This window comes from Abramis brama (assembly GCF_963993115.1).
Source record: "Abramis brama genome assembly, chromosome: 8".
Taxonomy (NCBI): Eukaryota; Metazoa; Chordata; class Actinopteri; order Cypriniformes; family Leuciscidae; genus Abramis; species Abramis brama.
Window position 1 is genome coordinate 44,059,929 of NC_139970.1, and position 24,985 is coordinate 44,084,913.

The 24,985-nt window shown below is 36.2% G+C and overlaps 1 protein-coding gene across 1 annotated transcript; it reads left to right on the forward strand.

The window, feature by feature from the left end:
* Positions 1 to 4,510: 4,510 nt before the first annotated feature.
* Positions 4,511 to 22,239, forward strand: LOC311088247 (acetylserotonin O-methyltransferase-like). The gene is made up of 8 exons (XM_084122099.1): positions 4,511 to 4,656; positions 6,222 to 6,393; positions 7,865 to 7,994; positions 8,928 to 8,996; positions 13,873 to 13,991; positions 17,704 to 17,844; positions 18,008 to 18,130; positions 21,663 to 22,239. Exons 1-8 carry the CDS (start codon positions 4,579 to 4,581, stop codon positions 21,872 to 21,874), a joined length of 1,044 nt encoding a protein of 347 aa, XP_083978225.1. The 5' UTR covers positions 4,511 to 4,578; the 3' UTR covers positions 21,875 to 22,239.
* The last annotated feature ends 2,746 nt before the right edge of the window (positions 22,240 to 24,985 follow it).

Here is a 24,985-nt window from a genome sequence, read left to right on the forward strand (position 1 = left end):
AAAACAGAAGTTGGCTTAAGCTGGAACTGCTATACTTTGACAAGAAAGCATCAACCAAAGTCATCTCACATGCAAGCGTTATTGATTCAAGAACAGAGTGGATGAATCGTTCTCATGTGTAATGTTACTGTAGAAGAAGCATCAGCACAGAGAGTGAATTAAAGGGCACCTATTATGCAAAATCCACTTTTGCATGATATTTGGACATAAATGTGTGTTGCACATTTAGAAGAAGACAGAAGAAAACAGTGTGAAACATCTTCAGTGTTTTCAGTCCACAAATATGAAAAGACAAACTCTTCAAAACTGCTTCAGTAATAAAATGACAGATGAGCTGATGTGAAGCTGCTTGTCACAGAGACGAACTCCGCGATTCCCTCCTTTGACCATCAGAGGGCTCCCTCACCCGAATATTGACTTTTCACTCACACACTACATTTCCCATCAGCCCCGTACCTGCCACTGATTATGTTGCTCAGCTGTAGCTCATTCTTGGACCTATATAAACTGTCTCTCCACCATTCTTCCTTGTGAAGTCTTGTATTACTATGGTTCTGAGCGTTTATTTCTGTATTGCCTTCCTGTTGTGACCCAGTCTGTTCCCTGTTTATGATTCTCTGCCGCCTGCCTTTTGGACTATCTGCTTTGTTACTTATCTGTGATTGTTCTCCGACCGCCCTGATCTCCTGCCTGCTTTTCGACCACGACTGTGTCTGTCCTACGTTGCTGTGTTTGCTGGAATCTGACCATTGCCTGTTTGACCACGGTTTTAATAAAAGCTTGCTGATGGATTCCAATTCGAGTGACGCCTCGTTACATTATTCTGTAGTAAAATGAAGTGAAACTCCACCAACATCTCAAATAACTGCACATCTATAAGTGATGCATGCGACCACACTGTAAATAAATAGGCTATGATCAATAAGTTGACAACATATGTTTTTACATTGCTTTAACTCATCAAAATAAGTTAAGCAATTTTTAACTAATTTTTAAGTCAGTTTAATGTAATTTAAGTTGAATGACTTAAACATCCAAGTTGATTGTACTTAAAAATGTAAGGCAGCAACATTTTTTACAGTGTATATCCACTCAATAAAATTGTGGCAACAGATTACAAGCAATATTATTAATTAAATTTAACAAATTAGAATTGAGTAATAATTAATCAAATTAATTCCTTAAAAGTTAACCATTTAAAATGAGTAAAATTTACAACAATTTTTTTTAAACAAAAATATCTGAAGAACAGACAGACGTCAAAGATGAATAAAGAACTCTTTATTTTTTATTGCCAACATTGAAGACACCTGATGTTAACAAGCAGAATCACTAAAGGAGAAAACCGTAATGTTAAGTCACCGTTATGGTCATCAGTGTTTTAGTTGGCCTCTTGACCCTTAAACCATTAACTTTAGATTTTGTTTGGCTTACAAAATCTTTAATAGTTATTAAAGATATCATTAAAATAGTCCAAGTGACTACAATGGCTCAACCTTAAGTTTATCAAGCGACGAGAATACTTTTTGTGCACAAAAACAAACAAAAATAACAACTTTATTCAACTTTTTCTTCTGTGTTTTCTTCACGTAATGTAACAACGCAGCCCTTCTGGGTTGTACGTCAGAACGGAGGCTCACTATTTTCACTATTTTCACTATTTTTTGCACACAAAAAGTATTCTCGTCGCTTGATAAACTTAAGGTTGAGCCACTTGGAATATTTTAACAATGTCTTTACTAACTTTTCTTCTTTAGGTAGTACAGATGACTATTTACATGCCATGTGGCTCTGTCAACCAGTTTACTCTATCTGGATTACGGTCACTGAGACACTGTCTACCTTCCTGAGCTACAGAATCCCATCGTCTCCTTGGTGACATCTCTGAAATCCACATCCCGCAAAAATTCAGGAATCCGTTGCTCATCTCTCTAGTTCTTGCTAAGAAAGTAGTCCTCCAAAATTGGAAATCTAAGAAATTTTGCAATATTAATCATTGGACTAATTTAATTTTAGAATATATTTCTATGGAAAAACATAATGAAAACAGGAAAGAAAATGTCAGCCTTTGAAGACACCTGGTCTCCTTTTCTGACATTTCTAAATTTAACTACAAACCAAGTACATTACCAGACATACACCTGTCTTCTACGCTTTGTAATACCACACTCTTCCTATCTCTTTTACGTTATTTATATAGGGCTTTTTTTTCTCTTCTTTTTTTTTGCCCCTGCAGCTACCACTTTACACATTAAAAAATAGGCATACACTAACTACACTTTTGCATAACATGTTTTCCAACCCCTTTTAACAACGTAACTGTGACCACCTAATGTAAATCACTAATCATTCTACCCAATCACTAATACGTCCCAGCGTCTGTCAACTGTACTGTTTTTTTCGGCCCTGATATTGTCTCATTTCCTTCTGTTGTCTGTCTGTCACCTTGTTGTGTTTTAGGTGTTATGTGTTTCATTATGTGTGGTCCTTTAATCCCCCATGCCCTTATAAGGATCCAGGGTCTTACTAAAACATGGGGAAAGGTTATGGTAGGACAACAGTTAAATGCACTGAATATAAATGTAATTTGAATGTAACATCAGTGTTGGGGGTAACTCATTACAAGTAACTTGAGTTACGTAATCAGATTACTTTTTCAAGTAACTAGTAAAGTAATGCATTACTTTTTCAATTTGCAATAAAATATCTAAGTTACTTTTCCAAATAAGTAACGCTAGTTACTTTTTCACATTTATTGACTGACAGCTCTCCTGTCCCCATGTTGAGAGAAACAAAGTGAGGTGGTGGTGTGTGCGCTGTGTAAACATGATGGTTATTGTAGTTCTAGAGTAAATGTGAACTTACTCATCTCACTGCTTAAAATAAATAAAAACAGTAAAATGCAATCTCAGAACTTTACTCAACTTTTATAATTAACTATTAAATTACACAAATATACTTTGTGAATTTAATCTCACTTTATTAATGTCTTTGCTGCTGACCTTCAATGATCTAATTCAACCATACTAATAAGCAAAAATTACTTTATAAGATTTAGAAATAAGAGTGTTGAACTTCCTTCTCCTGTATATTATTGTTCTTTAATCCAGAACAGCAGTGCAGCTGAAAGGTTAGTTTGAGCGGCACCCTTTACTGTACAAGCGTAAATATACATTTCCTTCAGCCTGAGGGTTATTCAGTTCACTTTTGGTGTGAAAGGGCCTTAACATTTGCCAAAAATATAACTTTTTTGTTGGTCTTGTTATTAAAAAAACAAAAAAGCAAGCCCAGCCCAGGTGAGAAGAAAAAGTAACGTAAAAGTAATGTAACACATTACTTTTCATAAAAAGTAACTAAGTAATGCAATTAGTTACTTTTTGGGGGAGTAACGCAATATTGTAATGCATTACTTTTAAAAGTAACTTTCCCCAACACTGTGTAACATATTGTGTATGTAGCCTACTTAAAAAAAAATATTGCCTTACAAAAAAATTAAAATAAAATAAAGTTGTCCTCCGAAGACGGGGGGGTGGAGGTGGGTTAAAAACAAAAAAAACACAACTTTTCTGGGATGGCAGATCTCGATTACAGAGAAACCTATGGAGGAGTGAGACAGCTCTCAGATTTAATAAAAAATATCTTTATTTGTGTCTGAAGATGAACGAAAGTCTTATGGGGTTGGAACAACATGAGGTTGAGTGATTACTGACAGAACTGACAGAAATGTTTGGGTGAACTAACCCTTTAACACGCTTACAAGTATCTCAAGGGGAGAGGGGCTGGACACAGAACATGTAGAGATCTACTGAATACAATATACTGAAAAAGTCCTGCTGAGATATACAGCTCATATACAATAATTATTGTATTAAAATTATTGTATTATAATTGCATTATACAACCCCTTTAACTTTTATTTCATGCAAAAATATTTGACTGCAAAATGCCACAATATTCTACTTAATGTGTTAAAAAAATGTATATTTTTACAGGAAAAAATTATGTTCGTCTTGTATTCATCTCAAATCAAGATACGTTTACATTCTTATTCTCTGAAAAGTTCATTAAAATTAAGCGAGTTTGTGCTTAAAACATGAACAAATATCTGCCAGTGGGATCAGAAAAATAATCTTGTTTTCTTTTTGTATCAAGTGTGTTTTTCTGACCCCACTGGCAGATTTTCAAGCATAAACTCTCTTCATTTTGATTAATTTTTCAGAAAACAAGGCTTAATATCTTCATTCATTTTGCTTCTCCAGTAAATGCATCTTGATTTAAGAATGTTTAGATATTTGTGCTGGAAAACAAGACAGAAACACTGAGGAAGAACGTATATGTTAGAACAAACTTCAGTCTTCATGTTGGACTGTTATATGGTGTTTTTCTGGTTCTGGATGATCCTGTTGTTTAACGAGTAAGCAGCTTTAATTGCTTTCAGAGTAATAAACGTTGAGGTCTGAATTAAAAGCCCTTCTCTGTGTCCATTCAATCTGGACGTGTATAATCCGTCTAATCTGATTAGGTCTCTGCGTAAAGCCGTGCGCTCAGTGTTTCTCAGGCAGAACAGAGCAAACGCTGATGAACATGGCCACTACTGACCAGGAGCTGTATCCGAGGAAGATCCTGGATTACATGGAGGGATTCCTGGTGTCGAAGGTAAAGGCCGATGTGAACATTTCTGTCCAAAGCAACTTTCATTGAGATCGTAACATGTCTTACAATACTGGTCAAAAGTTTGGAAAATTTCAGATTTTTGAAAGAAGTCTTTTCTGCTCACTAAGGCTGTAGTTATTGGATCAAAAATACTGTTAAAACAGTGAAATATTATTCCAGTGTAAATCATCTGTTTTCTATGTGAATATACAGTAAAGTGTAATTTATTCCTGTGATCAAAGCTGAATGTTCAGCATCATTACTCCAGTCTTCAGTGTCACATGATCCTTCAGAAATCATTCTAATATGAGGATTTTGCTGAAAGTTGTTTTCTATTCATCAAAGAATCCGGAAAAATTAAATATATCACACTGATAATAATCATAAATGTTTCTTGAGCATAAAATCATCATATTAGAGTGATTTCTGAAGGATCATGTGACACTGAAGACTGGAGTAATGATGCTGAAAATTCAGCTTTTATCACAGGAATAAATTACACTTTACTGTATATTCACATAGAAAACACTGGATTTACACTGGAATAATATTTCACAATTTTTACTGTATTTTTGATGCAATAAATGCAGCCTTTCAAAAACATAAAAAATATTTTGACTGCTTTTTGATCCAATAAACAACTTCTTTCAACATCAAGATTTTAGAATAACTCTACAAATAAAAGTGCATGTTTTAGATAAGCGGTCACTATTAATTAATTATTTTTTTTAAATACTAGAAAAGACAAAAAGTGCTAATACATTTTATTAGCACTTTTTGTCTTTTCTAGTATTTAAAAAATATATTTTTTTTTCTGTATTTTTCAAATTCTGTATTATACAATTAGAACATTATATTTAAAGCAGTTTCAGATGAGAGAGTATGAAGTATGGGGAACAAATATCTGAAAAATTAACTTAATTCAAAAGGAAAACAAGATTATTTTTCTGACCTCACTGGCACATATTGTTACTTGTTTTAAGCATAAACTCATTTAAACCAAAACTTCAGCCTTTTTGCTTCTCCTTGACTTAAAGGTGCATTGTGTAATAATTAGGAGGATCTTGACAGAAATACAATATTATATACATAAGTGTTCAGTGGTGTATAAAGACCTTATGAACCGTTATGTTTCTATTAGCTTAGAATGAGCCATTTCTCTCTACACACACCGCGGGTCCGCTTACATCGACATGTTTCTACGGTTGGTGGCCCTGAACGGACAAACGCATTTCGTCACTATGTTGTTCTTCGTGCAAAAAAAATATTTGCTGAATAATTAAGTCAACCTAATTTCTTAATTTATCTTTGTAAAGAAACCTCATTGTTTAACTGGCTACTCTCTGCTGTCTCAGACGACGATATATTTTACTGTCGGCCATCGTAACTTCTGTTGGATGCAATTCACAACATCACCACTAGATGCCGCTAAACATCACACACTGCACCTTTAAGAATGTTTAGGTGTTTTGTCCTGAGGAAGAGCATGATCTCCTGCAGCGTGTGTGTGTGTGTGTGTGTGTGTGTGTGTGTGTGTGTGTGTGTGTGTGTGTGTTGTCTCGTCTCAGACCCTGTTCTCTGCCTGTGAGCTGGGAGTGTTTGAGCTTCTGAACGAGTCTGCGATGTCTGCGTCTCAGCTGTCCCAGTGTCTGAGCACCAGTGAGGACGGCACTGAACGCTTGCTGTCCGCGTGTGTCGGCCTGGAGCTTCTGAACGCACACACACACCCTGACGGACCAGGTACCGCAAACACACATGTATTATAGCAGCTCAGTCTGCAGTCACAGGCACGATCGCTGGAAAAATGAAACCTCTTCAAGCTGATTATCATGTGAAAATTGGAGAATTACATATGTAATATGTACTGACACTTTCACCATAATTTATTAAATGTTGACTTCAGGCAGAGAATGTCTAATAAGGGGAGAACTTCCACTCTCAGTAAACTTCCGGCTTCTGAACTGGTTGCAGTTCCACTCTGGCTCCACATGAGGGCGCTCACAGGACGAGTGCAGAATGAATGGAGGTCTATGGCGCTATACCCCTCAAAATCCACTCTTCTCAGGATATAATTTTTTTTCTAGTAATTTGAATGTTGTATTCGAAAGGAGATGCAGATTTTCTCTCGAGGCATCGACAACACAGCTGACACAGGGAAACACACGTGCTAGAAGAGGTTTTGTTTTGTTGTTTTAAAAGACCATCAAGCGGTATCTCTGGTCGTAATCAGTCCTTCATCAGCGTTCATTAGCAGAATGCTAGCGTGTTATGGGCAACAACAACTCAACCTGTAAGAAATCGAAAGGACATAAGTACTCGTTCATTCAACTTTCCACCTATAACCCATGTTGAACTTGCAAAACCTACAATCAAATCTGTGATTTCTCAACGGCAATCGGGTGAAAGGGACACATTTAGCCGTCTAGCTCCATAGACTCCCATTCATTCTGCACTCATGTGTGATCGCCCCCAGTGGAACTCTGGTGGAACTACAACCAAAATTCTGTACAATAGGACTTAATAGGGAGTGGCCAGGCTCTCCGTAGACGGGCTCTGATTCAGGTGTCTTTCGCTCCACATTATTGGTGAAGCAGAAATCAGATAACAGCAGTGACCCTGTAAAGCCTGACATATGAAATAATAGTCAGAAAAAATCAATTTCTTCTAAATGGAACAGTTCATTGAACCTTTAACAAAAAATATATATATATTTTAAAAAAAGTTTGCATGTGCTTTTTGTTGAGTCGCTATTATATGTGATACATTAGGATTTTATGACTCATACAGTCTGATATAGTGAGAATATAATAGCAACATTTTATTCAAAGGCCCAAATTTTTTATATGGACAAAAATAAATATTGAGGAAGAACATCATTTTTGCAGTGTATAAGGGGATTTGGACATTAGAAATATATATATATACATGCAAATATTTCTTAAATGTATACTTGCATGTTTCTGTATTTATGTATACAAAATAATTATACACACATATTATGTAAACACAAACTTTATTTTGGATGCGATTAATCGTTTCATAAATAAAAAAGTTAAATCTTTTCAGAAAATAAGACTTAATATCTTGAGTAAATTACAGTTCTAAACATAAGTTTGCAGAATAATGCACTGCTAGTCCTCAGTGCTTTAATATTGTACAGCTGAATGTAAATGCATTGTGAGTAAATGTCTTTTTTCCACATCTTTACTAGTTCTCTACAGTAACACAGAAATGTCCCGCGTGTTTCTGACCAAGTCCAGCCCGAAGTCTCTGTATCACTCGATAGAGTACAGCTCCAGAACCATCTACCTGTGCTGGCATTACCTGACCGACGCCGTGCGGTGAGAAAACATTCATATCTGTGCATATTCATATTCATAAGGCCTCGAAATGATCAATCTCTCCAGTCCTCCTGTGTCTGACTGATAGTTCACACTGTTTTATCAGGTAAAGGTCTTTAATTGTACAAGCGTCCTCCTTCAGCTCGTGCTTCACGTGTCTTTAATCTGTAATCTGTAAGTAAACGTATAAGAATATCTTTGATATTGTTAGTAATATTTAAACTGGACTGAAGCAACTTTGATTTACTTGATAATATTTTTATTTTTTTTTTTAAATCAAGAGTATCAAATATGATCATCAGGCTTTGAGGAAGGTTTATTTATCTCTCGATCATCATTGTATTGCATTATATGTTTTAAAACTACAGAGATTTGATCATAAAACTAAGCATTTAAATATAATCTTACTAATATAATCGGCAGATATTGATATTTATATGCAGTTTATGTAAGTATCTGCTGTACTTTTATAAAGATCTCATTGATTTACAGTACATTACAAGCATAAGAATTTCATCTTAATTTTTGTCCATATAAATAAAAATGCTTATTTTTGCTCAGTTTGGGCCTTTGAATAAAATGTTGCTGTTTATTCCTCCATATTCTCACTATATCAGACTGTATGAGTTATAAAAGCTTGATGTATCACATATAATACTCAACAAAAACACATGCAAACTTTTTTTATATATTTTGTTAAAGGTTCAATAAACTGTTCCATTAAGGAAAAATATATATATTTTAAGACAAACTCTTATTTAAGTAGAATAGCTTCAGTCAAATCAAATCATTCATAGTAAGAACAGGAACATTAATTAAGTCAGTGTTGACAGTAAAGTGAGAGAAATAAACATAAACTCCTGGATCCGTTTGAAAACTTTCTTCTTCTTCTTCTTCTTCTTCTTCTTCTTCGTCGTGACTTTTCCTCCTCAGAGACGGGAAGAACCAGTATGAGAAAGCTTTTGGGACAAACTCCAAAGACCTGTTTGAAGCATTGTACAGGTGAGAGGTGTGTGTGTGTGTGTGTGTGTGTGTGTGTGTGTGTGTGTGTGTGTGTGTGTGAGTGAGTGATTTTGAGTGTGTGTGAGTGTTTGTGAGCCATGTGTTTGTATGTATGTGAGTGTGTGTGTGAGTGTCTGTGTGTGTACATGTTTGTGATTATGAGCCGTGTGTGTGTGCGTGTGTGTGTGAGCCGTGTTTGTTTGAGTGTGAGTGTTTTTGTGTGTGTATACGTGTGTGTGAGCCGTGTGTGTTTGTGATTTTGAGTGTGTGTGAGTGTTTGTGAGCTGTGTGTTTGTATGTATGTGAGTGTGTGTTTGAGTGTCTGTGTGTGTGTGTGTGTGTGTGTGTACGTTTGTGATTGTGAGCCGTGTGTGTGTGTGTGAGTGTCTGTGTGTGTGTGTGTGTGTGTGTACATGTTTGTGATTGTGAGCCGTGAGTGAGTGTGTGTGTGTGTGTGTGTGAGTGTCTGTGTGTGTGTGTAGGCTTTGTTGTCATTCCCCCAGTGTAGTTCTGTCAGTTGAAATCTTCAGATCGGAGTTCAAAGCATCCCATAATGCAGCAGCTCTGAGTCTCTGTGACGCATCATCAGCAGAACTGAACACATGATCAATCCTCAAGATCTGTTGCGAATCTCACACACACACACACACACACACACAAACACACACACACACACCCTCCATGTGCAATCACCATCTAATCAGACACTCGCGTAACAATCAGAACTAGAGTCAAGAATAAGAATGTTAGTAGTTATAATATTAATAGATTGCAATGCGGTTACTAAGGTGTTGCTATGATGTTTTGGATGGTTGCTAGGGTGTTTATTTTAGCGAGTGGTGAGCTGACTGTACAAACACCATCTGATCGTTGGTTCTCCTCAGAGACGTTTGTGTTTCCAAGACAAACACACAGTGGTTGTTGAGTTCAGAGCTTCTCCAGAGCAGAACACCTCGAGCGCCGAGCTGAACTTCAGAGTGTGTGAAGTCAAGGGTAACACTCGAGGTTAGACTGTGACTAATCATATAGCTAATCAAACCCTCGGCAACTCTCGTATGAAAAGCTTGACATTTGGGTCCTTGAATTTCGATGTTGCGGAAGGCATCAAAGCGGCGGTGGTTCTCGGACACCAGATTTTTGACTGAAAAATTGTACGTTTATTTATTTTTACCAGGGACGTCACTAGGATTTGGCTTAGCCCCCAGGGTATTTGTAACTTGCGTTTATAGAAAATCTTACAGTGAGTTTGAGTAAAAAACAACTATGTATATGTTTAGCTGTATTTGTCTCTTCAACCCCGTTACCATCTTCAACCCTGTTACCCTAGTATCAACCCCGTCACACCTACATTTTTATTAATTATTTTTAAAATCATTTAATGTTTGTTGAACTTAGTCAGAAATGTTCAGAGCAATCATAAGAATACTAATATTAGTTCAAATTCTGAAGTTAAGCCACATCTTTGATCAAAAATGATAGGGTTGCTGTCACAAAAAGTGCCCATTTCAGGCTTTAGTATAGCATAAGTGTAAAATTATATGTAAATTTTATGGTGCATGTACAATTTCTGGTAAGCTACGCTTTTTTATTATTTCAATTCAATTCAATTATTGTGATTTGACTTAATATTGACTCATTTGGATAAATATTAGGTACTCAAAATAGGCATTCATTTTTCTCAAGAAAAAAACAACTCACCTAATGCTGTAAACATACAGACAGTCCTATCAGCTGGTAGTATTATTTAAGGTTAAAAATAACTCAAATTAAATATAATGCGTTTTTTTTTTTATTATAATAACAACTTTATTTAATGATTTAAGTAAAAATATAATAAATATGTAATATAGAACACATATTTAGCAAAATACTCTCTATAGCTCTTGTTTTCTCGCCAACTAACGTATGGCTTTCCTGAGGTAAATGTGACGTTCTCCAGCTGTGTTATTGACCTCTTCACGCTGATGAAAAACACTGATTGATCGATATTATGTATGAGTAATATACATTTAGGTAAGTTGTAGCCTACTAACGTTACTGTATCTTTCAACAGTGTTCCTGTTTTTTTACTATTAGCTAGTAGAGATGATCGGTTCACGTGCGCTATGGGATCGCTATGGGGTCACGTAAAATTTACAAGCGCCAAAACGGTATTTATTGTTTGAATTTCGTAATAAAATTGACAGAATCTGAGAGTTGAGATTCTTTTATATCATAAAGTAACCTGCTCTGTCTAGTCTGTCGGTCTCCGTGTCCTCTTTGCTTTGCGATTTTTCTGTGCGTGAGAAAATGGATGTGTGGCGTGAGAGCGTGTGAAAAGTGTAAATTGCGTGTCTCACGGTGAATGCGTGAGAGTTGGCAGCTCTCTGTCCAACTTCCGACTTTTCAGCTATTTTTTGTAGCTGGATATATATCATTTGTTGCGTCTAAATATGAATGAGGATACGGTTATTGATAAATCGAACTGTTATTGTTGTTCTTATTATCATTTAGGGGGGCTTAGGAACATTTTGGGGTAGCTTCAGCCCCCCTAAAATAGGCCTAACGACGTCCCTGATTTTTACTTCATCGGAATGGTACGAAACTTGGTAAACGTTTTGGCACTTGCTATGTGAACACAAAAAAAAATCATGGACATGATTCGAAAAGGTTAAATGGTCCTGTACACAATAGTCACACTTGTGCTGCTCGCAGTCAAAAATTAGCGCATTGGAAATGAATGTGAGACGAATGTCCTCTAGTGGAAGCGTTTGGTACTGCAGCCGAACACACTCTCACTGACTGAAAGCACGTTTTTTTGTGATATCAAGCTCAAATTTGGATCACAGCTTGTTTAGATTTATGGCTTTGATTTTCTTGCAGTTTTAGAGTAAAACGTGATTTTGAAAATACATATTTCATATAAATATTGAAAATAGTATTTTTGTGCATTTTTCATAACAACACACGTAGAATTCTGTTATGTTTTTTAAGTTCACTATTTTTTTTTTTTTTTTCACTTCAGCAATTATCTGCCAAGTGTAGTCTTTGAAAAAAGATCAAACTTAAGTCTGAAAGCATTCAAGATTTACCACAGTTTAAGTTTGAAATGTTCAGGTCTATGCTCAATAAATGAATGAATGGATTATAAATACAACGTAAATATAATTTAGTATAAAAAAATCCCCTAAAAATACAAAATATTAAATAAAAAACACTATCAAACTAAAATATAGTACATTCATTTCATTGACAAAAAAAATAAAATAATCTGTCATCTTTGACCGACTCACGAAGAGCACCAGAGGGTTAAAAAGTTTGTGAACAAACGTTGATATTGGCTTGTCAAAGCCTTGTCTGAAAGTCTGAAGTTACTTAAAAACACATTGTTAACATGTTGCTAACATGATTTAACATGTTGATGGCATGATTTAACATTTTGCTACCATGATTAACATTTTGCTAGGATGATTTAACATGTTGTTAACATGTTGTTACCATGATTCGCATATTGCTAGCATGATTAACGTTAAATTATGTCAGAAAATTACTAACAACATGCCAAAACCTGTTGCTGATATGATTTAACATGTTGTTAGCATGATTTAACACATTGCTAACACAGAACCATATTTCTAGCATGTTGCTAGCGTGATTAGCACATTAACATAGAACCACAATTCTACCATGTTTGCTAACATTATTAGCATGTTGCTAGCATGATTTAACATGGATAGCAACAACATGCTAAAACCTGTTGCTGATATGATTTAACACGTTAGCATGATTTAACACATTGCTAACAGAACCACATTTCTAGCATGTTGCTAGCATTATTAGCACATTGCTAACATGAATTAGCATGTTAAATTATGTCAAAAAAGTGTTAACAACATGCTTAAACATGTTTCTGATATGATTTAATACGTTGTTAGCTTGAATTGGCACATTGCTTGCATGTTTTAAAATGTTTCTAGCATAATTTAGCACGTTACTAGCATGATTTAACATTGCTAGCATTGAACCACATTTCGAGGATGTTGCTAGCATGAATTAGTATTTTGCTTGCATGTTTCTATCATGATTTAGCACACTTCTATCTTGCTGCTAGCATAATTAGCACATTGCTAGCATGAATTAGCACGTTTTTACATGTTGTTACCATGATTTAACATGTTACTAGCATGTTTTTACACATTGCTAGCATAAATTAGCATGTTATTAGCATGTTTTAACATGTTGTCCTAGGATAGTCGTTAAGCTATGCTAGTGATAGGTAGCTTAAATACTCAATAAGTCTCATTGTGCAAAAGTCTTGACCCCCTCATTGAAAGTCTATGGGACGTTTGTAGATTTGATCATCTGTTTAACGAAAACCGTAAGTCGGATCAGATAGAAAAGATACAGCAACCCGTGTCAGAACAGTCTGAAGGTCTGAGCCAAGTTTGGTGGTTATAGCTTGAAAGTTTAAGTTTTTATTGATATTTTGATTTAGCTTTTATTTTCCAACTTTTTTTCAACTTTTATATTAATTTCAGTTTCATTTTTTAGTAATTTTGTTATGTGCTTTTGTCACTTTTATCGATTTTATATATATATATATATATAATTAATCAATTCGTCTGCATCTTGTTTTCTTGTTCCCAAATAATACAGTTCGTATGTTTACATGAAAGCTCTGTTTATGTGAACCCTAAACGTTGCGTTTCAAATATTCGTTTAGATGTTTATATATTTCATGCATCTACAAAACCCTTTCAGTCGATCTGAGCTCAGTTGGATGGATTGAGGTCAGCTTTATTTCTACAGCTCTTTCTCCAGTACTGATGTGTGTGTGTGTGTGTGTGTGTGTGTGTGTGTGTGTGTGTGTGTGTGTGTGTGTGTGTGTGTGTTTCAGGTCTGAGGAGGAGATGGTGAAGTTCATGCAGCTCATGAACTCAATCTGGAACATCTGCGGTCGTGACGTCATCACCGCGTTCGATCTGTCACCGTTCAGACGCATCTGTGATCTCGGAGGTACAAGACACGTCTCACATGATGATCTGTATCACTATGGCAAGCTGGGTTAAAGTCCCTGTAAAGTCAAAATTAAGTTTGTGTTCTGAGTTTGTCACACCACAGAAAAATGTGTTATTAGCCACCCAGCCAAATTTGAATGATAAAAAAAGCAGCCAAGTAAATAAAATAAGCGATCAAAATCTTGAAAAAATGATGTCCGCTGAGGGCGTGTGTCCACTGGGGGCGTTTCCGCTGGGGGGGGTCCGCTGGGGGCGTGTCCGCTGGCTGTGCTGAAACCACGCCCACTCGTGGGTCTCTGCTCTCAAACGCTGGGGGTGTGTCCGCTGGGGGCGTGTCCACTGGGGGTGTGTCCACTGGGGGCGTTTCCGCTGGGGGCGTTTCCGCTGGGGGCGTTTCCGCTGGGGGGGGTCCGCTGGGGGCGTGTCTGCTGGGGCGTGTCTGCTGGGGGCGTGTCCGCTGGCTGTGCTGAAACCACGCCCACTCGTGGGAAAGCTGACTCGCGGTCACGCACTGCTGATCATGGCACCATTTGTTGGCGGGACGGGAGGATGAACGCCGAGGCGGGAGATAGTCGGTTTGGCCCCATTCACCAGTAACAGCGGATTATCAGTGAATCCCAGTTGTCTCAGACGAAAGTTTATAAAACTATCCTGTGTGACTATCTAGCTCAGCGGCTCCAGTACGTCATCGAGCCACCGCTTTAGCCCCGCCCAAAACATCCTGAACACAGCAACGGTGAAAAACTGTTTAACGGTCTAACTCCACAATTCAGTCCTTCACAGTTCACAGTCTTTGTGATGTGTTTTAGCAATACATTTCTAACATTTATAATGTGTTTAGATTTTTTTTTTTAGAATTGCCTTTACAGGGACTTTAACGTTTAATCCTTAAACCGTATTAGTATCTATTTAGGATCTGTTCTCTTCTATTTTCATCTATTTACCTTTGATTGTTTATTTACTGTTACTGTGAAGCGTCCTTGAGCTTGGGAAAGGCACTATATAAATTAAACTTATTATTATTATTATTATTATTATTATTATTAAAGAATACACTAAAAAAACACTGGGTTAAAAACAACCCAAGTGCTGGGTAAATGTAGGACAGAACACATGTTGTTTTAAATTTACCCATCAAATTGGGTTATTTATTTAACCCATCATACTGGGTTGATTAATTTTTAATTAAATGTCATCACCGCGTTCGATCTCTGAGGTATAAGACGCTTCTCACATGATGATCTGTATCACTGTGGCAAGCTGGTTTAACATTAAATGCTTAAAACGTACTAGTCTCTATTTAGGGGCTGTTTACACCTGGCCACTTCATGTGTTTTCTGTGATCTGATACTGATAGCTATCCGATCGCGAAAAGACCAGGTGTAAATGCCCTCCGAAACGCATTCGAGATGGATTTAAGTCCGATCGCTCAAACCACATCAGGAGTTCATTCCAGATGAAACTGGACAGGTGTAAATGCATCTGGTTGTTGAAACCACATGTAAATTTCACTCCTCCCAACAATGCTAAAAAATAAACGTGTGAGAGCGTGTTATAGGCTATATGTAATGTTATAGCCCGATATGACGGCGCTACTGCAACACATCACCTCAGATGAGCATCTATTCATAAAGCCAACGTGCAAACTATCGCAAATCAAAGTGAAAGTCGCAGACGCTTAACACACGATCATCTTCATTAAAAGTCAAGAAACTAAATGATCTTACCAGTGCTGTTGCAGCTTTCTCTTATTGCGGTCTTTGATTTTGAAATTAGCTGATGATCAATAAAATGCAGCTCATATCTGTTGCTTTCGATGACGTGATCTCCATTAAATCTGCATATAGCGCGGGAACTGAAGATTGGATTTATGCGAAAACACATTTAAGTGACCAGGTGTAAATGGAATCGTTCTGATAAATCAGATAGCTATTCGATCTGAGAAAACGCATGAAGTGATCAGGTGTAAACAGCTCCTTAGCATCTGTTCTTGCCTATTTGTATCTATTTACCTAAAGAATAAGTACTAGTAGCATGAAAATAGATACTATTATGTTTTAATGATTAAATGTTAAAACGGCTTGCCATACTATTACATGCGCTTGCAGACACAATCCACAAGATGGAGCCGTGGAGCTGATTCTGATTTCACTCATTATTGAGAAGCTAAACAAAAATGTTCTTAAAATCAAATATTGCATATTATTGATGTCAAATATGGACTAAAATTGCACTTTATGCTTAAATAACTGTGATGTACTATATTGTATTAGTATTATACACATTACTGTTCAAAGGTTTGGGGTCGGTAAGATTTGTAAATATTTTAGAAACTAGTCTCTTCTGCTCACCAAGGCTGCATTTATTTAAACAAAAATACAGTAAAAAAATTGAAATATTATTCCAGTGTAAATCATCTGTTCTCTATGTGAATATATAGTAAAGTGTAATTTATTCCTGTGATCAAAGCTGAATGTTCAGCATCATTACTCCAGTCTTCAGTGTCACATGATCCTCCAGAAATCATTCTGAGATCATTTCTTACTATTATCAAATGCTGAATCATCATTATGTTGATTATTTTCATTATGTTGTCAAAAATAATTTTGACTTTTTATGTCACAATTTAGATTTTTTTTAATTGATCATGACATTTTAAGTCACAATTTGGACTTTTTAAGTAATAATTTTGTTTTATCATGCCAAAGTTTTGACTTTTTGTCATCATTATGACTTTAGTAATAATTGTAACTTTTTGTGTCATAATTATGACTTTTTAAAAAAATATTGTGAGTTTTTACTTTGGAAACAAGCACGTCTTTGCTGTAGTTTTTGATCAAATTTAAAGCATTGTTACTGAATAAAACTATTAATTTCTTTAAACAAAATGTTACTGACACCAAAAATTGCCCACCAAAGTTGTTTTGTCTTTACTATTAGCCTGACATGTTTTTCCACACATCTGTCGTTATGAAGACATCAGTTCTCAAATGTTTTTTTCTGTTTTTTTTATAGAAGACTCTAATCTAATGTGTGTGTGTGTGTGTGTGTGTGTGTGTTGAAATGTCACACCAGCTTTCCTCTACTTCCACGAAGTGCCTTGAAAGTGTTCCCTTCAATTATTCAAGAGACGAGGTCTCTGTCAGTTTTAATCGCGCTCAATTTGCGCGGACAGCAGTGATTTGCAGAGGTGTGTGTGTGTGTGTGTGAGGAAGCCTTGATCATCAGACACACACCTGTAGAGCTGCTGTTGTTACGACTAATGATGACAAGGCGGCATTAACACGTCGAGTGTGTGTCGGCGCTAATGAGGCCGTGAGATTAAACTGAGACTCACTGCTCCATCTGTGCCAGTAAAACACACTCTCACACACTTCATCTGTGCCAGTAAAACACACTCTCACACACTTCATCTGTGGGTGTTCGATGGGGAAAACGCTTCTTTTAAGAACTGATCTTTGAAAAGATGCTTTGAAGAATCAAAACTGATTCCTCTTTTGCATCTCTGAGAAGAAAGATAATAAGTGAAGATAATAAGTGAAGTTTCATCCCTTAAAGTGTCCGGATAGAAGTTTCTACTTGAGGATAACACACCATCTTGTCCTGAAACACACTTGCGAGCGGGAGGACGTGTGTGTGAGGGTCCAGATGGTTGCGTGTGACAGAACTCAGGAATATTAATGTGTGTGTTGTAACGCTTTTTCCCTCAGGCTGCAGTGGCGCTCTGGCCAAACAGTGTGTGTCCGTATATCCCGAATCCACCGTCACCATCTTCGACCTTCCCAAGGTCGTGCGAACATCCCAGCAGCACTTCATGCCGGATCAGGACCCGCGGATCTCCTTCTGTGAAGGTGTGTGTGTGTGTGAAAGAGAGAGAGTATGTGTGTGAACAAACAAATGTGAAACAAAATTTTTGTATGCATGTTTGGAGGACTTGATTTAAATAAAGGAGACACACCTCTTCAGCTGTTGTCAGGTGTCAACCGTGTGTGTGTGTGTGTGTGTCTCTGACAGGAGACTTCTTCAAGGACGCTCTCCCGCCGGCCGATCTCTATATTCTGGCCCGGATTCTGCATGACTGGACGGACCAGAGGAGTGTGGAGCTCCTGATCAAGATACACCAGTCCTGTAGAGCAGGTACACACACACACACACACACACACTGACCAGAGGAGTGTGGAGCTCCTGATCAAGATACACCAGTCCTGTAGAGCAGGTACACACACACACACACACACACACACACTGACCAGAGGAGTGTGGAGCTCCTGATCAAGATACACCAGTCCTGTAGAGCAGGTACACACACACACACACACACACACACACACACACACACACACACACTGACCAGAGGAGTGTGGAGCTCCTGATCAAGATACACCAGTCCTGTAGAGCAGGTACACACACACACACACACACACACACACACTGACCAGAGGAGTGTGGAGCTCCTGATCAAGATACACCAGTCCTGTAGAGCAGGTACACACACACACACACACACACACACACACTGACCAGAGGAGTGTGGAGCTCCTGATCAAGATACACCAGTCCTGTAGAGCAGGTACACACACACACACACACACACACACACACACACTGACCAGAGGAGTGTGGAGCTCCTGATCAAGATACACCAGTCCTGTAGAGCAGGTACACACACACACACACACACACACACAAGTCAAGTCAAGTCAAGTTTATTTATATAGCGCTTTTCACAATACAGATTGTATCAAAGCAGCTTCACAGTATTAAATTAAAATAATACATCAATGTTTGTTTCTAGTGGAAAACGTCCACGTTTGGTAATGCTGATCAATAGTATTGTTGATTGATTAATTAAATTAAATATCCCCAAATATCCCCACACACACATACACTCACTCACTCACTCACTCTCTCTCTCTCTCTCTCTCCTCTCTCTCTCTCTCTCTCTCCTCTCTCTCCTCTCTCTCTCTCTCTCTCTCTCTCTCTCCTCTCTCTCTCTCTCCTCTCTCTCTCTCCTCTCTCTCTCTCTCTATCTCTCTCTCTCTCCTCTCTCTCTCTCTCTCTTCTCCTCTCTCTCTCTCTCCTCTCTCTCTCTCCTCTCTCTCTCTATCTCTCTCTCTCTCCTCTCTCTCTCTCTCTCTCTCTCTCTCTCCTCTCTCTCTCTCTCTCTCTCTCTCATGATTTGATGCTCAAGAAACATTGATTATTATCTGAAAACAGTCATATATTTTATGAGAAAAATATTTTTTTCAGGATTCCCTGATAAATAGAAAAAGTTAAAATAAAGTGAAAATTGTGAAATTATTAGAATTTAAAATAGAAAAATGTAAGTTGTAACATAGTTGTAAATCATTTGTAACATTATAAATGCCTTCACTATCATTTTTTATCTATATATTTATCTTTTAAAATATTACACACGGCAAACATTTACACGGTAATGTAATTGTGTTTGTTTCAGTATTTTTGGATGAACCTCATACTGTATATCTGCAATTTATTCTTAAACTTAATGACTTGAAGTCAATAGTTCAATTACTCGATTTGCAATGCATTATGGGATAGTAGTTCATCGCCTCATTAAAGATGTGAAGGACTCATTGACTGATCTGTAACTGGTTTATTTAGTTCGTGGAGCAGAAATAAATACAAGAATTTCTGTGGAGAAAATGAACAGGAGAAATGAGGGAAACTGTTGTTCACTGTTGTTCTGTGTTATACACACATATTTTATGCCCTTGTATTTGGACAAAAATAAGCAAACAAGCCAAAAAAAGGTTTCCAGTGCAGTTTTAGTTGTACTCACTGCTTCTCCCTCTGTGGTTCTTTTCCTGTTTTAAACTTTCCCTCCAGTTTTCCAGCAGGTCTGTTGCTAGAAGTCTGATCTTCTGATCCTCTGCGTTGATTATTTGTGTTTAAAAATAAAAATACTATATTTTCTGAGTTCTTTTCATCAAATTTCACGTCTGTATGTGGTATTCTTCTAGATTTTGTAGATTTTCGGTCTATTTCTTTTCTCAAAATAGCAAACAAAGAAGAAAATCTAAGAGCTCATGCAGATCACTCTCTCTCTCTCTCTCTCTCTCTCTCTCTCTCTCCCTCTCTCTCCCTCTCTCTGTCTCTAAAGTGAAAATTGTGAATATTATTAGAATTTATATTATAATAAAATTAAATTATAATATTTTATATTATTAGAAACTGTTTTCTATGCGATTACATAGTAAAACGTAATTTATTCCTGTGATCAGAGAAAAATCATTTGTAACATTATAAATGCCTTCACTATCATTTTTGATCTATTAATTGTTTCCTTGCAGAATAAAAGGATTTATTATTATTATTTTTTATATCTTATAAAATATTACACACGCCAAACTTTTAAACGGTAATGTTGTGTTTGTTTCAGTATTTTTGGATGAACCTCATACTGTATATCTTGCAATTTATTCTTATACTTATTGACTTTAAGTCAATAGTTCAATAACTCGATTTGCAGTGCATTATGGGATAGTAGTTCATCGCCTCATTAAACATGTGAAGGACTCATTGATTGATCTGTAACTGGTTTATTTAGTTTGTGCAGCAGAAATAAAAACTAATAAAAAAAAATGAACAGGAGAAATGAGTCTGAAGCAAAGGCTTCTGGGAAACTGTCTGTTCACTGTTATGTGTTATACACACCTGTTCATCTGTTGACATGGTGTGTGTGTGTGTGTGTGTGTGTGTGTGTTAATGTCTGAAGGGCTGCTGCTTCTTGACTCTATAAAAAAGATGAGCAAATGTCAAGAAAACAAAACTCGCTAAACAACACCCGCACAAACGCCAGAAGCTCGTTATATAATTCATCCGCTGACAACAATATGAGGCTTTCACTTTCACCTCTTAAAGGCACACTTCACCACTAACACGTGCTAAAAAATGACAGACGTAGATTTCCTGGTCGATTGTTCCATTAAATTACAGTAACTAAAAAACTCTTTTAGGGAACGTCCTCATTTTGGTATAAAAATAAAATATGTTTTATTGTAAACATGTAAAAGTTAGGGTAAGTCTGTTAGGCTTTGGTTCTAGCATTTATAAGTAGACTTTACAGCACTTCTACTTCATCTCGAAGATTGAAACCTGAAATCCTCTGATGAAATATTAATAATAATCTGCATTGAGAGTGTTGAGAGAGGATTGTGCTGATGTGCAGTGGAGGCGTGTTGTCGGTCCAAGCTCTTCTTCTTCATATGTGTTAATAATCTTCATGGCGAAACCAAAGTGAATACAGAAATGTATTAATCTTAAATGTCTTTAAAATAGTTATAAGACAAAAATTCTAAAATACATTCTTAAATCAATTTCTCTGAATAAAAACGTTGTCTATTGACATTAAAAACAGTGCAGTCCAGTAAAATATGTGTATTGGAGTTTTATGCATGAATTATGAATATGCATAATGCATTAGTTATGAATATGCATGAATTATGAATATGCATTCTTACAAATTTTGCATTTATTTATATTAGCAGTTTACGCACTAATAATTTCAAGTTCTTGATCAAAATACAAAGTACATTTGCATTTATGAGTTTGTCAGATGCTTTAATCCCAGAGTATTGAACATTGAGAGCTGAATTTCACATTCTGAACTAACTGCACTGAGAGAGTCTCGTGTGCTGATGTGCAGGTGGAGGCGTGCTGTTGGTCGAAGCTCTTCTTCATGAAGATAACAGCGGTCCGCTGACGGCTCAGCTTTACTCGCTCAACATGCTGGTTCAGACGGAGGGTCGCGAGCGCAAGGGTTCGGATTACACACGCTTGCTCACCGATGCCGGATTCTCCCGAGTCCAGATCCACAACACCGGCAAGATCTACGATGCCGTCCTGGCCTGCAAATAAACCAGTGCTGATATCCACAAACTTTTACTGGAGAAGATTAGATGAAGCACATCATGTGTTTTCAGGCCACTGAACGTGCTTAACTAATCAATGACATCATACCTGTGTTCGTTAGTTACCGTGTTTTACCCGTGTTCATATTTACAGTGTTTTACTGTGTTTTACCCGTGTCAATATTTACCGTGTTTTACCCAGTGTTCATATTTACCATGTTTTACCTGTGTTTACCGTGATAGCCTGTGTTCAGGTAAGAGGTCATGGATGAACTTTTACTGTGTTGATTTACTCTTATAGTGTCACATCATCAGTTACACTGTAACAAATGAGTTTTCCAAGTTGTAAATAAAATTTACATGAAAATACTATTTCAGTTTTGTTTTTGTTTTTTTCTAGAAAATTAAATTAGATTTTTGTTACTTGCCTTTTTTTTTTTTTTTTTTTTTTCGTTGTGAAATTTACTGTGTGGAAATAGTTTCTATGCCAATTTTTTATTTTTTTTTACTCTCAAATTGTCCAACCTTGAATATTGAGACCTGAAATCCACTAATTAAATCATCATAATCTGAATTTCACAACCCGGATTTCAAGTGAAACCCGGTGAATTCATACAAAATATTTTCAAATATTCATAATAAAAGATTGTGTTGAAAATCCAGTTTTTAATGTTGTTTATGTGTCTATGTGGTGTTTTTAATATGCTTTAAGACAAACCATGTGTAAATTCATAAGTCATTGCTGAGTATTTTCTCCTTAAAACTGCAGTGAACCAAAGACAGTCTCAAAAACACGCTTTGAAATCGCTGGTGTTTCTGACGTCACAAACTACCTTGTAACCAATCAGATCAACGTGTGATCATCAACCAGTGGATCTCTGAGCTGAGTGAGTGAGTGGAGGCGGGGCTCATTTGCATATTCATAGAACCGCGCATACTAAATGAGGAAAGGGTGTCGAGTTACATTCAAGATATTTTAATACACAGATTTTTTTTTTTTTTTTCAAGAAAAATACATATTTAAATATGTCATTTTGGTGATCAAAGATGAGTTTTAAGAGATAAAATTATTGACTACAACTTTAATATTAAATAAATTGTTTATGAATCACAATGCATTCTGGAATTTTTGTCTCTACAAAAGATTCAAGTGATTATGTAATTATAAACATAATTATAATAACTAAGAGCATGAAATGTCATAACACACCTAAAAACTAGCTCACTATTTGTGCTTTTGATTTGATTAAAATAATAGTATTGTGCTTGAGGTGTTTTTGTCATAATTGATCGCCTGACAAGTTTTTGGACTTATGAATTTAAATGTTGATTATAAAAGGTTGATGATTATGAGTAATGATCAATGTAATGACATTCCTGCTGGAGGCGTTTTATAAAAGGAAACAAAACAAGCAGTTTTTGATGTGTTATTAAAGCGGGATGAATAACAGATGTCCGTCTGTCTGGATCACATGAGAGTCATGATGTGTGTGTGTGTGTGTCTGCGGGGGGAATGAAGGCCAGTAAAACACCAGTGTTCCCACATGTGATGGTGTTTGTGACACGCTTCATCAGTAGCTGAGGCTTTTATTTGATATACTCTGATGACATCCCTCGTCTTTCATAAAGAACTCTTTGTGAATTTTTATAAATGACGCTGTAACTGGAGTTTTGTCTACATTCTACACTGTAAAAAATATGTAAAAATAAGTTATGGAAGTACGTTTAACAAGAAAATACTATTTTAGGTTTTCTACTTCAAAATTTCACGTTTATTTGAAGTATGTTGTTACTTGCAGGTTTTTGTAATTATTATTTTAATTTTTTTCAAAGTAAACTAAAATAATCAGGTTTATTATTGTTAATTAAAAGTAAAACCATTAAAAACTGTTTTGTTGTTTGAAATCAAATATTAAACGTATTTCAACTAGTTTTCAAGGCAACATTTCTCATAAAGTCGAAGTCCTAAAATTACTAAAACTGAATAAACTAAAATTAATAAATAAAAAATAGTAAATACTTTACTATTTTCTTAAACATCTATATATATATTTTAATATAATTTAATTTAATATATATAATATATATATATACATTTCTCATAAGTTGAAATACTAAAATAACTAAAACTAAAATAAACTACAATTAATCAAATAAAATAAAATTACTATCAGGCATTAAAAATAAATATAAAACAAAAAAAGACAAAAACAGTAAAATTACTACAATTTCAAACCTAATGTAAAAACAGAGTCTAAAAACAAAAAATAATACTTAGGCTAATATTAACACATGCTATAATAGTAGGTCAGTGATACTAAAATAACTCTGGCATCTTTCTGTCAAGGGTAAATCATGCATGTTCTGTAGCTTCTGTCAAAAACCAGAGAAATATCTGATTTTTTCCCACATACAGACAGTATGAAAGTGTCTCCTGAAGTCATCATGTTTCATGTCAGATTTGAGCCAGTTAGTCATTCAGATGAACTGATGTGAGTCTCTCTATTGCTGAAATAAAACCCTCTTCTTAATTCTACTTTGAGCGTTAAAGTCTTTCCAGGGACGCGTGTCTCTCTGTTTGCTGATAATCTGAGGCTCTCGGATGAGAGAGCGCATCTCCTCCAGTTGAAAGGTTAATTTAATGCGTCTCAAATGTGAGACTGATGCTCTTACATCTCATCCTTTAGCAAAAAGGCCAGACCCAAAATACTCCCGTCTTTGTTACCGATGACAGCTAAAGATTAACATGTGGGACGGATTTACACTTAAAGGATTCAGAGAAAGACGTGTTTGGGATGGAGAAGAGTTCACTAGTGCTACATTTACATTTACATTTATGCATTTGGCAGACGCTTTTATCCAAAGCGACTTACATTGCATTTTTCAAGTACACATTTACATTCTTTTCAGTTCTTGCTTTCCCTGGGAATCAAACCCATGACCTTGGCGTTGCAAGCGCCAGCGCTCTACTGTTTGAGCTACAGGAAAGCCATAGTGCTAGTGCTAGCATACTGGATAGTATTTGGGGAAAACAGTCTGTGAAACAGCAATAAATGTTTCATACTTGGTCCCATGTTTATTTAAATAGAGTTTATTTTTAGTCTATTCATTGTTTCTT